Genomic DNA, 17,026 nt, shown 5'->3' with positions numbered 1-17,026 from the left:
TTTCAATGGTTACATCCCCCTGTTTGTGCCACATCCGAGAGTATGAAGAAGGGCTGGGAACTCATTTGTTTTCCTGATGGCACAGAGCTCTGCGCGCACTGGTTTAGTCCAGGGCCGGGCCTGCCAATTCCTGAGAAGGGCAGCCCCAGCTCAAACCAGGAGGTACCTGTGATGTTTCACTCCATATTCTTTAGGAAAATATGCTTATGAAATGAATATGACATCACTGAGATGTACTTTATGCACGGTGGGTCTTGTAAGAGATCATTGGAAAGGTCATAATTTACTGAATGTGATTATCCAATGTGTACGCCTGTATCATTTCTGTATCTGAAGTTAGGAATAGTGACTATGTATCTGTATTTCAATTATGCTCCCTTGGGTGATGCCCACTGCTAACACTTCAGGTACAACAATGGAAAGGCCAGACAGGGCGGACGGCCCATCAGCGAGGACAATGGGCTGTGAAAAGGTTTGGCCGTCCTACCGACCCTCCATACTGCCACTGGATGCTACAGAGTCAGGTGGTCTTATCACCTGATACTAAACGTTACCTGGGACTTCTTGTAACTTTCCACTGGAAGGGAAGGGGGTCAAGTTTGGGAAAAAAAGGATTCCAGCCTTATGTAAATCCTATTTAAGGGTGGGGAGGAAGGCAAACGGGACTCCTCCTCTCCATGGCCTGTCTGCCTAAGAAGAAAAACTGCTAAAGGCACCTGAAGGGAAGGCAAGGGGAGAGTCCAGACTGAGACAGGGGTCCAGTCTGAAAAGGAATATAACTGCAACTTTGAACCACAGAAACTTTGCAACCTGCCTAAAATAACATTTAGGGTGAGAATTTACATTTTGTATCCTGTTTCTTAAGTATACTGAGCTTAGCTTGCGTACTTTCTTATTATTTGCTCAGTAATCTGCTTTGTTCTGTCTGTTCTCTCTTATATTCACTGAAAATTCACCTTTTGTAGTTAATAAACTTAATTCTTGTCTATAATATATTATATATATAATATAATTTCTAATTGGGGGGGCAAGAAGTTGTGCGTATTTCCCTCCACATTGAAGGAGGGGGCAAATTTCATAAAACCTTTGGGTTTGTACCCCTTAAAGGGAGCGGGCACCAGAGTGTTGGGGCAAGCCCCTAAGGCTGAATCATTCCCGAGCGGATCCCTGTCTCTGTGCAGCTGGGTGTGGCCCTGCCTGTGTGCTTGGCTGGAAGAGGCCTGTGAGCCTGGTCCAGCCAGGCCGGGTAAAGGGGACCCAGGCTGGCAGAATAAGCTCACTCAGTGGCACCCCAAAGGGCCCAAACCCATCTCAGTACCAACCTAAGAGAGTCGCTTTTTATCAGCCGTAAGGGCGAGTGACGGTGGGAGGGAGCGAAGAGGAGCGAGCAGCAGACAGGGTCTTGGGGGGAAAGAGGCGATGTGGGGGGCAGGGCCTCAGGGGAAGGGGCGGCAGCCCCCCCCACACACACTTTTAGGGAGCTTCCACCACTCCTGATCCACAGCCCTTCTCGATCCAAGTCCTGGGCTCCCCCCTCCTGCTGATGAATCTCAGTCCTGACCTGGATCCTCTCCTGCTGTCCCTGGCCTGGGCTCCCTCCAGCATGCGTCTTAACCCCATCCGCAGCCCCTGCTGTCCCAGTCCTGGGCTCCCTCCCCACTACCATGCACTTTAGTCCTTACCCACAGGACCCTCTACAGCCACCACCGGGGATCCCCTCCTCGCTAGTGCTGCAAAGCTGGGGCAGAGTTGCCCATCCGTCCCGTCCCCAGCCAGCAGGCAGATGACGCCCATCTTGCCAAAGTCTGCACAAGCAACGGGGTCTTGGAGGGAGACTTAGGGCCTAGACAGGATTCCAGAGGCAAGTAGGATGCCTCAGCGCCCCTGATATGCAGCATTGGCTACCGGGACCCATACCTGCCTGCCTCTCCAGCATAGGCGCACCCCGAGATCCCTGCGCGGCTGCTGTTCTCAATCCTGGCCCTGCGAGCTGACAGCCAACAGGCAAGGCGGCTCCAGCTTACCTGTGGGATGCTGCCAATATTCTTCCTCAAAGTGTGTAGAGTGGCTGGCACGGCTCGGGCCCCAGGCTCCATCTGCTCCGTCACCCGCTGGTTGGCAATGAAAGCACAGATAACGCCAGCCCTGCAGGAGACGAGGCCAAAGCAGGTCACCTTAGTGCTCCAAAGAGCAACCAAATCTACTTGTCCAACAACCCTCTGACATGCAATGGGCCAGAACCAACCCTAGAGATACGGGGGGGTCTTCAGATCCAGCTCTGGGCTCCATGGCTGGTACAAACCCAGTCCTCAGGTCTATGCAAATGACCCCAGACCTTGTCCTGGTTCAGAGTCTCATCCCAACTCTGTATCTCAGCTGTTCTCTGTGCTCTCAAGAGCGGGACAGAGGTGAAGAGGAATAGGAACCCGGGGGCAGGTCAGGGGGGGATGACAGGGTGAGAACAGGGGGATGGGCCCCTGGGGATTGCTGGGGTGAGGAGGAAAAGCTGGGTTGAAATTCAGGGTTTCAGCCCATGTTTTTCATATGCAGCCTCTGATTTGGGGTCCCTCCGTTTCTGGGTGCCCTACTGCCAGAACCAGACCGAGCCCCTGCTGTGATAGCCGGGGTGCCCTTGCCCCAGATCCTCTCCTGAATGGAGGGCCCCTAATGCCCCTTTTCCCTCGGGCCCTGACATGCCAACCCTAGTGCCCAGGAAATGCCCAATGGGAGATTAGCCCCCAGTGGCCCCCGCCCTACCTGGAAAGACCGGCACTGCCCCCATGTGGTGCCCTATGGTACATTGTCCCCTCATGATGCCCCCTGGACTAGTTCCCGCGTCCCATCCCCAGTGAGCGGCCCATCCGCCGTCTCTGCTCCCCTCCATCCATTACACACCTGCCTGAGCCCCACACCCCCCAGCCCGGCGCTGGCCCTCACTCACAGGAGGATGGCGGTGGTGAGGGAGAGGCAGAACGTGAGGAGGTTGCGCCGGCAGGCGAGGGAGCGGCGGTCGGCCTTGATGCGCCCCCCACAGCGCCGGCGGCGCCGGCAGCAGCAGAAGCACAGACCAGTCGCCGGCACCGCCACGAAGAAGAGCGCAGCGATCATGGCGCAGATGACGTAGCCGGCCTGGTAGCGGACCACCTGGGGGGGAGCGAGCAAGGGCCTCCTCATGGGGGGGTACCTCCCCTGGCCCCCACCCATTCCCCTCACCCATCTCCCCCACACACCCCGCTCTCCCACGCCCTCCCCTTGCCCTGCCTCCCCACCCATCTCCCCCACACACCCCGCTCTCCCACGCCCTCCCCTTGCCCTGCCTCCCCACCCATACTCCCCCACACACCCCGCTCTCCCACGCCCACCCTTTGCCCTGCCCCCCTCCCCACAGCTCCTTGCCCCGCCCCTACTAGTCCCCCCCCACCCATCCCCCACACCCTCGTCTTGCCCCGCCCCCACTAGCCCCCCACACCCTCCCCTTGCCTCACTGCCACCAGTCCCCCACTCCCTCCCCTTGCCCTGCCCCTCACTTACTCCTTGCCCCAAACCTTCCCTCCCATTCACCCATGCCTTCTCCTTGCCCCATCCCTCCCATGCCCTCCACCACACCCTTCTCACACCACCCCACACATCTCCCCCTGCCCCGCATTTCACTCAGCCAGCCCCAGGTGTCCTTGCCCTCGGGCCCATCCTTCACCCGCCCCACCCCTCACCCCCGCGGTAACCCAAGGAAATCCCGGTGTCCGCCGTGCCACAGGTGGGCCCCCAGAGGAGTAAGTGAAGTGGGGCCACCCAGGACAGGTACAAACCCCCCCCAACCCGGCTCACCTGTGAGGTTCTGACTGACGACGGCTCGTTCAGGGCCACCCGGAGCAGCTCTGTGAAAACAAAAACCAACGGCCCGTCAAACCCCCGAACCCGGCCGCCTTTCCCCCTCCTCGCCTTCCCCCTGCTACCACCGCCCCGTCAGGATGCGCCAAGCTGCCGGGGAGGACGCTCTTCCCCTCCATCTTGTGCCCAGCGGTGGGGCCAGGTCTCCCAAGGAACTCGGAGCCGGCACGGCTCACAGGCCCCCGTCAGGGCCCGAATTTCAGGCACACACACAGTACCCGGGTTGCCCCAGGGCTCTCTGCCCCCGCCCCCATCTGGCTCACCTGTGGGGAAGGGGTTCTGCTGGACCACATCCAGGTAGCGCCGGACGACACCGTAGAGCGGATCCAGCGAGCTCGGGACCCGGTGCTGGGCGGGGACCTGCTGGTCAGCGCCTATCTCCATGAACTGGTGGACGAGGAGAGGGTTCCCAGGCGGACATTTCTGGGAGCGAACTGGATCCAGGAGAACCCAGGCTAAGGCCAGAGACAAGTGCAGAGGCACAGCTGAGGCTGAGCCCCCGACACCTCTGGGCTGAGGGGCCTGCATTGGTTCAGAAACAGCCCTGGGGGGGGGCTCTACCGCCTGGATTGCAATGGAAGCCCCAAGGAGCCCCAGCCCTCGGGGAAGAGAATTCCCTCCCGCAGGGGCTGTGCCTGGAAGCCGCTGAGCTGGGTGGTCTCCTTGGAGGGGCCCAGACCCCCTCAATGCTCCCAGCTCCCACACACAATGCGGGGCGCACGGAGAGGCATCCCTGGCTCTGGCGCTCCCTCCTCTTCAGCTGATTGTCCCTGCAGCTGGAGTGCCTCTGAAACTGGCCCGACTGGTTTGATGCCTCCCGAGGGCCCAGGTGCTGCAGTGGCTGGCTTCCCTCTGCTCCGGGGATGGGGCAGGGTGGGGCGAGGCGCTTCTCCCAGCAGCTGTTCCAGGCCCCTTTCGCAATCCGCCCTGCTTTCCCGAGCCACTGAGCGCTTCGGTGCCAGCACTCCCATTCCGCCAGGGCGGCCTAGAAAGACCAGCAGGCCCAAGGGGGCGGGAGAGGGGACAGGGGCTGTGCGCTCCCCTCACTCCCTGCCCCCAGGGAACTGGCAGTGCAGCTCCTCATGCCTGGGGAACTACCTAATCTAGGCGTTCACCCCAAACTGGGCTGATGGCATTACATGGCCGATTCCCTAAGAAGGAGAAGTTTAAAGTGGCTTTAATCCCCATACTCCAGGGGCCATGCAGGGCCCTGTCTGCTCTCCTCAGTGTAAGTCACAGCAGCCTAACTTATGCTCTGCTTCCCATGGCGCCAGGGAATGATAGCATAGCTGTAGAACCATGCGCTCTGGACATGACCCCCACCCGCCACCTTCAATGAGGATACGTAGAGCCAAAAAACCAGCTATGCTCCAGCCAGCGAAGGCGCCCAAGCCGGGGGTTATTTGGCGGGGGCTGTTTCCTCCCACTTTCAGATCTCATGACACTGCCAGGGAATGTTGAACTGTTTGGTTTTCATTGCTAATCAGAGCCAAACCCGATCAGAGGCCTTGGTGAAATGGCAGGGAAGCGCAGCATGCTGGGTAATGCAGGGGGAGATGGGAGCACAGGAAAGCCAGACCTGCAAGTCAGGAAGGTGAGTTGGCTAAACATGTAATTTTAAACCTAATGGAAGTGGAACGGAAGCTGAATAGAGCTGAACTTTGGCTTAGCAATGACTACTGCTCTGCTCAAAGACTAGTACTGCAAAAATGGAAATCCAAAAAGCGACCAACAGCTGAAGACTGGAACTTCGACATCGTGAGCTTGGCCACCATGGCAAGAACTGTAAGAGAAATACCCAAGAAAAATTCAGAGATATGGGATACTTTCCTGGAGGTATCTGAATGTTCCTATTAAAGTATGGAGCCCCTCACATGTCCCCCTCTTCTAGGGGGACCAGATATCTGATTTACCAGCTTGTAACCCTTCAGCGCCCCTCCCCTACCCAGATTTTTCATACTTGCTATCTGGTCACCCTACCCTCTTCTCTACCCGCTTCCTTCTGGTCTCTATTCCCCTCTTCCTAATTTTGCTTCTATTCTTCATCTTATTTTAATAATTTTTCTTAAACTAGTTGGATTTTGCTAAGCAACATTGGTTTGTTTTTCAAATAATTGATTTCTTTTTTAACCATTCATATTATAGAGAACTAAATATTTAAAGTATAGCTAAGGCTGGGCAGCAAATGGTTCATATATTCTGAGAAGTACGTTCGTGTATATTTTGTTGTTTGTTTTTTCTGCAACAAAAGAAAAGCCAAACCACAGCTCTGCCTGGGAAACACACAGCAGAAGGCATAGAAGAAGAGAGGCTTGAGAATAACTAAGCTGCACCAGGGAAACAGAGTCACAACAGGGCACGGAGCTGTGTCAAAAGCAACCCAGCCCCATGCAGGTGCCAATTCCCTCCAGGAATTGCTACCCAGGTGTGGGCACAGAGATCATTGCTCCATGGAGCTGACAAACTGACTCTCTTGCCAGCAATCTGGGAAAGACACTTCAGTGCCAAGGCTTGACTCAGGAGGGGATCTGAGAGACCCTCTGTGTGGCACTGCCCCATCTCTGCCCACTGGGGTGACCAGCCACAGGCACCCACTGTCCTGAGGTTCAGGAATAATATGGCGGAGGCAGGACAGAGTAAGCCAGAATCTGACCTGGGTCCAGCTGCTACCGTACAGTGGAAAGCCTGGTAAATGGCCAGCAGGTGGGCAGGAGGGAGTAGAAGGCAGTGGAGCGGAGAGAGAGACGAACTGGCTCCAGGCGTGACTTTGGCGTTCCCACTCTGGGGGCCAGCACAGACTTGCCGACTGGATGCTGACGCATCAACAAGCTGGGGCAGGGTGCTTGCTCCAGCAGCTTCCCATGGAGGAGGAGGGAGAGAGCTGCCTTCCCCCCGTCCTGTGCATGGTCTGGGCCTGCTGGACCTTCAGGGGTGACTTATTTCCAGCTCAGATGCCAGAGGTTTCTCTGCCAGAGGGAGGTGTCTGTACACACCCCCACCCAGAGGCTCAGCCCACTGAGCTTGCTGCCATACAGTGTGGGGACTGGTGAAATGTAAAAGTAGTAACTGCTGGTTTTTACAAGCTCGCCCTCAACACATCTAAGGATTAGAGCTCAGAGCAGGGAATCAGGACTCCTGGGTTCTCTCTCAGCTCCGCCACCGACTCCTTTTGGGTACATCATTTATTGCCCAATGTGAGAGGTGCTGGGCACTCTCAGCACCTGCTGATTTCAGTGAGAGCTGCAGGTCCTTGGCACCTCTGAAAAAATCAGGCTGCTAGCCTCCTGTGCCTCAGTTTCCCCATACATACAATGGTGATAATAATGTTGACCTCTCTTCCAGGGCTGCTGTGGGGCTAAATGAGCTGGTGTTTGGAAGGTGCTTAGAGATCCCTTGCATGAAAGACACTAGAGTGATGTAAAGTATTGTTCCCCAACCTTTTGTTTTCGGATCTGTCTATCACCACACATCCATACTTTATCATCCATCTATCTAATGCTCAGCATTGTGTGAGCTTCTAGTTTTAACAAACATTAAACAGAAATCCGAAGGGCCATAAGCTGCAGTGTTATCGCCCACCGATTTGCTGTTTCTTTTGGCATGAAAAAAACCAGCTCCTGGATTGCCAGCTTATTTTTGGAGACAACCTTAAAAGACCTTTTTGGAAATGACAGGTTTCAGAGGAGCAGCCGTGTTAGTCTGTATTCGCAAAAAGAAAAGGAGGACTTGTGGCACCTTAGAGACTAACAAATTTATTGAGCATAAGCTTTCATGAGCTACAGCTCACCGCATCGGATGCATTCAGTGGAAATACAGTGGGGAGATTTATATGCATAGAGAACATGAAACAATGGGTGTTACCATACACACTGTAACCAGAGTGATCACTTAAGGTGAGCTATTACCAGCAGGAGAGCGGGGGGGGGGGGGGGGGAAGGGAGGGGGCGGAGGGGCTTTTGTAGTGATAATCAAGGTGGGCCATTTCCAGTTGACAAGACCATCAACTGCTGGAAATGGCCCACCCTTGATTATCACTACAAAAGCCCCCCTCCTCCCCCCCCCCCCCACTCTCCTGCTGGTAATAGCTCACTTTAACTGATCACTCTGGTTACAGTGTGTATGGTAACACCCATTGTTTCATGTTCTCTATGCATATAAGTCTCCCCACTGTATTTTCCACTGAATGCATCCGATGAGGTGAGCTGTAGCTCATGAAAGCTTATGCTCAAATAAATTTGTTTGTCTCTAAGGTGCCACAAGTCCTCCTTTTCTTTTTTTGGAAATTGGAATTTCTTTCCTCTAGCTCATTGGTGCCCTCGGATGGTGAGAATTGGAAGCAAACTGAGAGCAATACAGCCCCAAGTCCTAAAACGGGACCAGGTAGAGCTGAGCAAATAATTGATTTTTTTTTGGTTCAGTGGCTGAACCAAAAATCTATTAGTATTGAACCAAAACTGAATCTTTCGATTTTCCTCAGTCAGATGAAAAAAAACAAAGAGATTTAGTTCAGGTCGAATGAAACATTTAAAATCTTGATTCAAATAGAAGGGCCGAAATGGTTCATTTTGACATTTCCAAAATTTTTGTTTTCAGGTTTTTTCAGCTGGAACTATTTGCCAGATTCAACCTGAATTTCTGAATGGTTTCAGTGCTCCCCAAAATGAATGTATTGGCCAGTTTACTGTTGATACTAAAATGGATGAAATCTGCCATGCGATTAGGGTCATAAAGCCAGTGGTAAGTATCTTAGGTCTGACCAAACTCAAGTGTCTTGCAAATTTCTTCTGCTCTGCTACTGAGCCAAGCCAAGAGAAAATGGCTAAGTCATTTCTGCCTTTTGTATGGATTGAGCCTTAGAGCACCGAAGAAGACAGGAAAGCTGCAAGTGATCAGCGAGACAAAAATGGAGACTTCTAGAAAGGTCCATCGCCCTAGAGATGGAGGCTTGTAAGAGTGACCAAGGAGATGGATACCATCCAACCAAGGGCCTCAAGGGTCTTCCACAAACAGTCCCAAGGTGCCCTTGGCAGGTATTCAACCACACCTCCATTACTAAGTTCTGTAAATAAGAGCCAAGGAAAAGCCCATAATTTGTTTCACATGAAGTAGATGAGCTTTGAGCTCTGCTGGCTACCAGCAAAACCCCAAGGGAGACTGTAACAGGGTTGGCACCCATGCCGTTCGTCCCACCTCTCACAAGTCCCTCCCTCCCCATGGTCAATGGTTTCTTCGATGGGTGCTCAGTGACTCAGCTCTCCAGCTGTCTGTAGGTGGAACAGAACAAATCCCTTCTGGGGTATACAGTCTTTACCTTCTCCTGGCCCTGGAATGGGGCCATACTCCCACAGCTTCCTCCCTGGAGACACTGTCTTCTTGCAGCCCTCCCTGGTCTCAGTCTTGCTCAGTCCCAGTAACCAGCCAGGACCTCCTTCTTAGCTCCCCCGTCCCTGCCCACACTGAGCTGTCTCTGGTTCTGCTGGTCTTTCAGTCAGCAAGGAACCCAGTCCTCTCTTCCAGATCCAGGCAGCAACTGACTGACTCAGCTCTGCTGCTGCTTTTTATATGGCCCTCCTGGCCACTGATTGGCTGCACTCCTGCAGCCCCTCTGATTGGCTGCTTCTCCTGCAGGCCTCTTGGAGGACTTCTCTTCTGCTTCTCTGTGGGATGGAGTGTGGCAGGACCCTGAGGCCTCCAGCAAGGGGCTCCTGGGCCTAGTCTACCCCTTCCCAGAGACATTCCTTTCATCTCATTGGATGATGAAAAGGTGACCACTCAGGGGAAGAAGATTAGGGTTGGACAATCACAACTCCTCATGAGAGATGGGGACTGTGGCATGACTGGCTGGGTCAGATTTGCAAAAATGAAAAATTGCCATCAGACAACCCACCAAAGATCTTATTAGAGAAGAATCTATCAGCCATCAACAACCTGTTCTTCCACGTCCAGAACACTGGGACACCAGAATGCCAGGAAGAGCAGGACTTTGTTGACTAGCCTCTGGGTAGCACCTCCTGCTGGTAACTATCAAGTATTTGCTACAAGCAAACTCTGAGCTGACTCTTTGGGTCAGACCAATGGTCCATCTAGCCCTGTATCCTGCCTTTGACAGTGGCCTGTGTCAGATGCTTCAGAGGGAATGAACAGAACAGGGCAATTTCAAGTGATCCATCCTGTGTTGTCTAGTCCCACTTTTGGGCAATTGGAGATTTAGGGACATCCAAAGCATGGGATACATCCCTGCCCGTCTTGGCTAATAACCATTGATGGACCTATCCTCCATGAATTTATCTAATTATTTTTGAACCCAATTATACATTTACACTTCACAACATCCCCTGGCAACAAATTCCACAGGCTGACTGTGCGTTGTGTGAAGAAGTACTTCCTTTTGCTTGTTGTAAACCTGCTGCCTATTCATTTCATCAGGTGACCCCTAATTCCTATGTTATGTGGAGGGGTAAATAACACTTCCCTATTCACTTTCTTCCTTGGATACATAAGTCTCTGTTGGTACCAAAAAGGCCGACTCAGAGAGTAGAGAATTAGTCTTATACCACTATTGTGTAATTAACTGAGGATGTAATATTAGCCTAAAGTTTACCCTGGGGATGACATTTGGTGATAAGTTCACCACCATGTGATTAGCTTCGAGGAATGAGAGCTTGGTTTGCAGAGACTGGCTCTTTCTTTCCTGAGAAGTGTTAACATTCTGTGTTAACCTCAGTCTTGTAAACTTTATTACAGTGTCGTGGAACCGTCTCCATTTGAGTTTCCGTAACTTCCTGTTTTCTTAAATCTCTAGTTTAGTTCCACAACAGGACATCAAAAGAGCTGGCGAGAGACATTGCAAGGGCAATTCATTCATATACTTGCTTGACAGAACAGTAAAAAGGAATGAACGGGAAGGATGGAAGGTAAGTGGTTGGCAGGGGGCATGGGAATATGGGGGGGGAAGAGAACAATGGGAATTGGGTTCAGAGCAGGGGGATTGATGGAAGAGGAGTGGTAGGGAGAGGGAACCTCGAAAATTTTGATCGGAGTGGGATGCAAGGGAGGTAGTGGGTGGAGAGGTGGATGCAAAGGAAGTGGGTGGAGGGAACAGGGAACAATATAAGAGGGAACTGGTGAGGTAGTGATCCCAACGCTCCTCTATGGCTGTGAGACTTGGGTGACCTACAGAAAACACCTGAGAAACCAGCACTTTCTCCAGAAGATCCTCAACATAAAGCGGGGAAGATCACCGCACTAACGTCAGTGACTCCTGGAGGCCAACACTTTCAGTGCTGAGGCCCTGATTACCCAGCACCAGCTGAGGTGGGGCAGGCATTGTGCGTGGATGCCTGATGCATGCCTACCAAAACAATTGCTGTACGCCCAACTCAACAAAGGAGAAAGGAAACAGGGAGGCCAAAGAAATGCTTTAAAGACACCCTCAAGACAAACATCCAGAGATGTAGCGTTGATACCGTGCTGTTGAGACAGCAGCCCAGGATAGGGCTAACTGGCGAAGACTTGTCAGAGAAAGAACACTCACTTTTGAGGAAAATCGCCTTGCCCTGGTGGCAGAAAAACGCCAGAAAAGAAAGGACAGACGACTGTCACGCAGCAACCGTGACCCAACCCTGCCTTCCAACGTCACCGGCAATGTCTGCCAATGAGTTTGCAGCTCAAGGATCGGACTCCTCAGTCACCAGAAGACCCATAGTTGGTCACCAGCTCCTTGATACTTATGATGGCTGCATCATGTCGAGGTAATGTCCATACTATATCTTTGTCCAGTCACATCAGGGGTTCTCACACATCTGGGAGGCTTGGAAGAAATTGTCTGGTAGTTTAATCCTAACAGTTTGATTGACTGATAAACTGATTTAATATATTTAGATGTGGCCATCTTTTGCCTTTTTAGGGTGGTGTCACAGACAATGAGAGGTCATCAAGTTTCCTGTGTATGGTACTGCAGTGCATCACAATTTCGTCTTCTTTTTAATTAATTCTAGATTTACTTCCCTAGCCCCTTTCTAGCAGGCAGGGGAGGTTATGGCCATGGTCTGCCACAGCTTCCACCATGCTGTCTCCATGTCTGTGCTCCAGAATGTCTTCAGCAATGACAGCAATCCCTGCAAGTCCTGTTAGCACATCTTGTTGATATTCTTCTACTGCAGGTTTGATCCCAAACGGCATTCTCAGCCATCTGTATCTATCGGCTGGTGCCCAGAATGTGGTGAGGTAACTGCTTTCCTTATCCAGTAACACTTGCCAATAGCCATCTTGGGCATCAAGTACTGAGAATACTTTTGCTTTTGCCAAGTCAGGTAATAATCCAGAAGATGCTTTAGTTGTAGGCATCAGATACCAAGCTCTTTATACTTCTATGTTTAAGCTGATTGAGTCTATGCAAATGCACAGCTTGGTTTTCTTCTCAATGGCTGCCATGCAGCTTATCCAACTTGTGGACTCTGTCACTTTAGCAGCGATTCCTCTCTCTTTCCATTTGCTTTATTGCTTCCATTATTTGTTCTCTTAATGCAGTGGGTACTCTGGGAGCCTGCTGATGTACTGAATTACTTGTTTTATCTATTTCTAGGTATAACATGCCTAGAAGACAGCCCCGTCCTTCAAAAATATCATGGTAATCTTTTAACAGCTTTACTGCAGGAATGCCAGAATGTATTGTCTGCTCTGGATATGATTTTTGCATTGCTTGTGTGTCTATTGTATGAATTGTTTGTCTTGGATTTAGTGTCATGCATGCATTTGAGGTTTTTAAGGTTTTAGAGGTTTTTAAGGTCAGGCTTGACAAAGCCCTGGCTGGGATGATTTAGTTGGGGATTGGTCCTGCTTTGAGCAGGGGGTTGGACTAGATGACCTCCTGAGGGCCCTTCCAGCCCTGATATTCTATGATTCTGTGATTTGTTTTAGTAAAAAGCAGTAGCTTCTGTTTTGCCTGTATTACCTGAAATTTGAGCCTCAGTACTCTTCCTTGGTATTCTGCTTGTAACTGACATGGTCCGAGTGGTATTCTGATTGTGCCCACTATTCCATTTTAATTTAGCTTTGCTCGGTGGCGGTTTCACTTTCTTCTCTCGCATAATGCTGAGGAAGCCCTTGTAGCTTTGCACGTTCCCTGATAACCCACCGCCTATTTGGCATTCAATTTCCTGTTTGTTTGTGCGCTGCCGCCTTGTCTTTGCTAGTCTGGGCGTTTAAGCCATGGGTTTTTGCTGTATTGTTCCTGCATCTTTCATCGCCACTCCTAATGTGTCATGAGTTAGGTTCATCTTTTAATAATCACTTGAGTCAGCCATTTTGCATATTGATGAATTGTTTTTCCAGATTCTGGATGACGCTTGTTGAAAAGATCCCTTTCATATCGGACATGTTTTGTGGGCTGAAAACGCTTTGGGCACACGTCTAGGATTGCACCTGGGATTGTACCTCCCGCTCTGCTGCTGCCATGCCCAGATGCCATTGGCGCAGGTCACTGCCTTTGTCCATTACAGCTAATAGCATGGCTGCACTTATGTTGTTTTCTTTTTTAGACAGCCCTGTTGCAATTTCATAGCTTTCCCATTGTGATCTAAAGAATGCCCAATTTCTAAACACATCCCCTTTCACATCCATCTGCTTGGGAACGGGAATCTGGTATAGCGCTAGGATGCTGGTTTTCTCTTTGGTTTCACAATATTCTTGGTTTCTGATTTCACGTCCCCGCAGAGCAGACTCACTTCTGACATCATGCCCTGTGTGCCGGCATCCAGAGATAGAGTCAAGAGAGTGCAACATTCAGGCTGTATTCCTCCCTCCACATGTACTGTCCTTTTTCAACTAACATGTCATGAAAGTACAGTTCTCTGCACTCTTAGACATGCTCAGGCTGCAAACTCGTGCTTTAGGCTCTGGAGGCCCCGGGTCCCTCCCCCCTGGGGGTGTCACACACAGGCACAGGGTTCTGAGCAGGACCTGGGGGCAGAGCCTGGTGCAGGAGGCATGTCCAGAGCAGCCTCACTGTGGGATTTGGATCCCAGGAGCTGGTGGGAGCTGGGCAGGGGGTTCCCCTGGGGACACCCTGGAATATTCGGGACACTGGGAAGCATTTCCAGCTCAGCCAGCTCAAGCTCCCTCTCCCTCCTGGGGAGACTCAGGATTTTGCTAGCCATTGACTGGGAACCTCCATCTCCCAGGGAAACTGAGTCAAACAGGAAGTGGGGTTGAGACACTCTGTCCACAATCACACTTCACCTCTGTGGTCACAGCAGGGCAACGTTCAGTATATGGCCAAGCTTGTCCACTTGAGAAGTCTCACTGACAATCTACAGAATAATTCCACCAGATGTTGCATCCAGAAGATGCTTTCACATCTGTTCACCCCTCCCTTAAGGGTTTCATTTTAACAGGTACAAGTGAAGACAGGAGCTTTTCTGTCATGTCCATGGGGACACCGTATAAATTATCCTCTTTAAAAATCATTTTTTCTGCAGGTCAGATCCTCAGCTAGTATAAATCCGGTTAGCTCTGTTGACTTCAGGGGAGTGGTGCTGATTTACACCTGCCGAGGATTTGGCCCGATGGAGTCAAAATGGTGTTAAACTGGAGTAAAGCAGTGGTGAATCAAGCCAAATAACTCCGATTTTGGAGTTACTCCACTGAATGACCAATCTTGGCTGGGGCCTCTAGGAGCTACAGTAATACAGTTAGGAAATGATCATCATAATTAATCGGCCAAGCAAAGTGAGGCCTTACACTCAACTCAGTGGCACTTTAGTTTGCCCGTCTGTCTGCAACCCGAAACTTGAAGCTGCATCTGATCAATTCTGAAATTTCAGGACTATGCTTGGTCTCAATGGGCAAAACCCTGTTGAATTTGGTGAAAATCAGAGAAGCAGGAAGGCCTGATTTCCACTAATCTAAGTATTATGATTATACAGGCTCTGGATACAGGGGCCAGGCAATGATCTCAGGCTTAGGTCTAGGTTAGGGCTAGGGGTTGGGGATTTGAGTCTGGGTGCTAAGAGCTTCCTTTGCCCGCAGCACCAAATGGGCATGCTATGGGCCTGATTTTAATGGAAATGAGGCTGCTGGAAGCATCTCACACCCCCTCTGGCCAGCCCCTGAGCCGGTACCCGTGCCCTCACTCTGACCTATCACCCCAACCTCATCCCTGGGGGAGGGTGCTGGCCACAGTGGGCGTGAGGGGTCTGGCTGGGTGTACAGCTCTGTCTACGTAAGCAACAAAGTGTGCAAAACCTTATTCATATTAAAAATAATTAATGATAGGAAAGTCTTTTATTCTGTCAGCGTCCAATGAGTTACTACTATGACAAATTTGGAGCTGCCTGCAATAATTTATGAATACTAATGTTTTCTATATTTATCTGACTGTCATAAGGGGAGGTTTACTGTACCTTGACTGGGATTAGTGGGATGTCTAGTATATTCATATATGGAGGGAATTCAATAGCAGGATGGTCAGGCAATGCATCCAGGAAGGGTGGGAGGTAGAATGAGACAGATGCTTCCCAGCAAACCCTCAAGAGACAATGCAAGAGCTGTTCACTTTGGATGCTTGGGGCAGCAGGTCCAAGGGTGTGAGCTGAGGAAGCAAAGAACTTTGGCTGGAGCTAAAGACAAGCCCTCAAGGACAGGGGCAAAGAGAGCTAAGGGGAACTGACTGAGATCCAGGGGCCTGGGGTAAGTTAGGCCTGTCTGGAAGTCTAGATAGACATGCGTGTAAATGTGGTGTTGTTTTAAAAATCCTTTTCTTTTATGCTATGCTTACTTCCTGCTGTTAAGATTAAACAATCCTTTATTTTAAGAAGGCTGCCTGGTCACTGTATTCACTGCTGGCCAGAAGCCCGTGAAGGGAAGAACTGCAGTTATCCAAATCCTATGGGGTAAGCCTGGTTGATAAACAGGGTCCTGTAGCCTAGGACCTAAGAGAAGGAAAATCATGGGCGGGGGGGAAGGCCCAGGGAGCGACACCTGAGGAGGGCACCCTCTGGGGACAGCTACACTGCAGCTGGGGTGCGATTGCAGCTCATGTAGATGTACCTGCACTTGCTTTGATCTCGCGAGCTCACTAAAAATAGCAGTGAGAACACCGCAGAGCAGGCTGCAGACTGCCTGATCCCCCTGTGCGTGCAATCGCTTGCACAGCCCCTGCTGCTGCATCCTCCGGTCTGTTTTTAGGGTACAGCTGAGGCATGTACATCAACACGAGCTGCCCATCTGCACTGCCCAGCTACCGTGTAGGTGGATGGACCAGCAGAGAGACCAAGAAAGGGGCCAATGGCGCAGCTAGCCCTGTAACCATGACAGCTACATTTTAAATGGCCAGCAGTTAAATAGAGCAGCTGGATAACAACTGTTAGATGCCAAATGATCATGCAACTTTGTAGTTGAAGAAGCAGAAAGAAAGAACCTACAGCGGCATTATGGGATCAATCCTGCGCTCTTTATTCAGCAGGAATCCCACTGGACGGGATTCTGATCTCGCTCGGCTTTCATATCAGTGCAGCCGCAATGAGTTCTTCCAGTGGGCTTATTTCTCTCGCATTTACACTGGTGCAAACCACGAGTAACTGCAGAATAAAGGCAACGTCAGGGAGATCAGAATCTGGCCCTTGGTCAGTTTTTAGTTAGGTGCAAGGCAAGGTGGGGTCTGGAACCTTACTCACAAATGAGCTTTCATCTCTGTGTCAGGGGGAATTTCTGCACCATCTGAGTCAATCAGGGTCTTGGTATTGATTTAAGTTGGGGGGGTTTCCACCTTCTTAACCCTTTGTGGTCTGATTCTTCTCTCCCCTATGCTGGTGTAAATCAGGAGTATCCCCACTTAAGTCAATAGTTACGTTGGTGTAAAACTAGTGGAAATGAGAAGAGAATCAGGCCCTTGAATGTTTAAACAGTGGTCCAGGCACCACTTGACTTCTGTTTTGAGAGCTTCCATAGAACTTAAGTGGAACCTGGACGTTGGGCTGACTCTTTGCACAGGGGAGGATTTCACCCACAAGGTGCCCATGAACTATGTGGGGGCAGCCCTGTGTTTAAAATGTGTCCGAAAACAGGTCCTCTGTGAAATCTCCATCTGACTCAATTGTAGACAGAGAAACAAGAATGACCTAGAATTTTAATACAGGAC

General features: G+C 51.0%; 1 protein-coding gene across 1 annotated transcript in view; it reads right to left on the bottom strand.

Moving 5' to 3' along the window:
* Window positions 1-12,069, bottom strand: part of PROM2 (prominin 2) — a 36,836-nt gene extending 24,767 nt beyond the window's left edge. Inside the window, exons 1-6 of the mRNA XM_037886247.2 lie at window positions 11,931-12,069; window positions 5,591-5,671; window positions 4,152-4,343; window positions 3,826-3,875; window positions 2,942-3,144; window positions 2,025-2,145 (exon numbers count right to left, since the gene is read on the bottom strand). Coding sequence (XP_037742175.2) covers window positions 2,025-2,145; window positions 2,942-3,144; window positions 3,826-3,875; window positions 4,152-4,343; window positions 5,591-5,671; window positions 11,931-12,069 — 786 coding nt within the window. The remainder of the gene's footprint in view (window positions 1-2,024; window positions 2,146-2,941; window positions 3,145-3,825; window positions 3,876-4,151; window positions 4,344-5,590; window positions 5,672-11,930) is intronic.
* Window positions 12,070-17,026: the final 4,957 nt, after the last annotated feature.

The sequence above is a fragment of the Chelonia mydas genome, chromosome 26, assembly GCF_015237465.2.
Source record: "Chelonia mydas isolate rCheMyd1 chromosome 26, rCheMyd1.pri.v2, whole genome shotgun sequence".
NCBI lineage: Eukaryota > Metazoa > Chordata > Testudines > Cheloniidae > Chelonia > Chelonia mydas.
The sequence above is the reverse complement of the archived record's forward strand: the minus strand, read 5'-3'. Positions and strand labels throughout refer to the sequence as shown.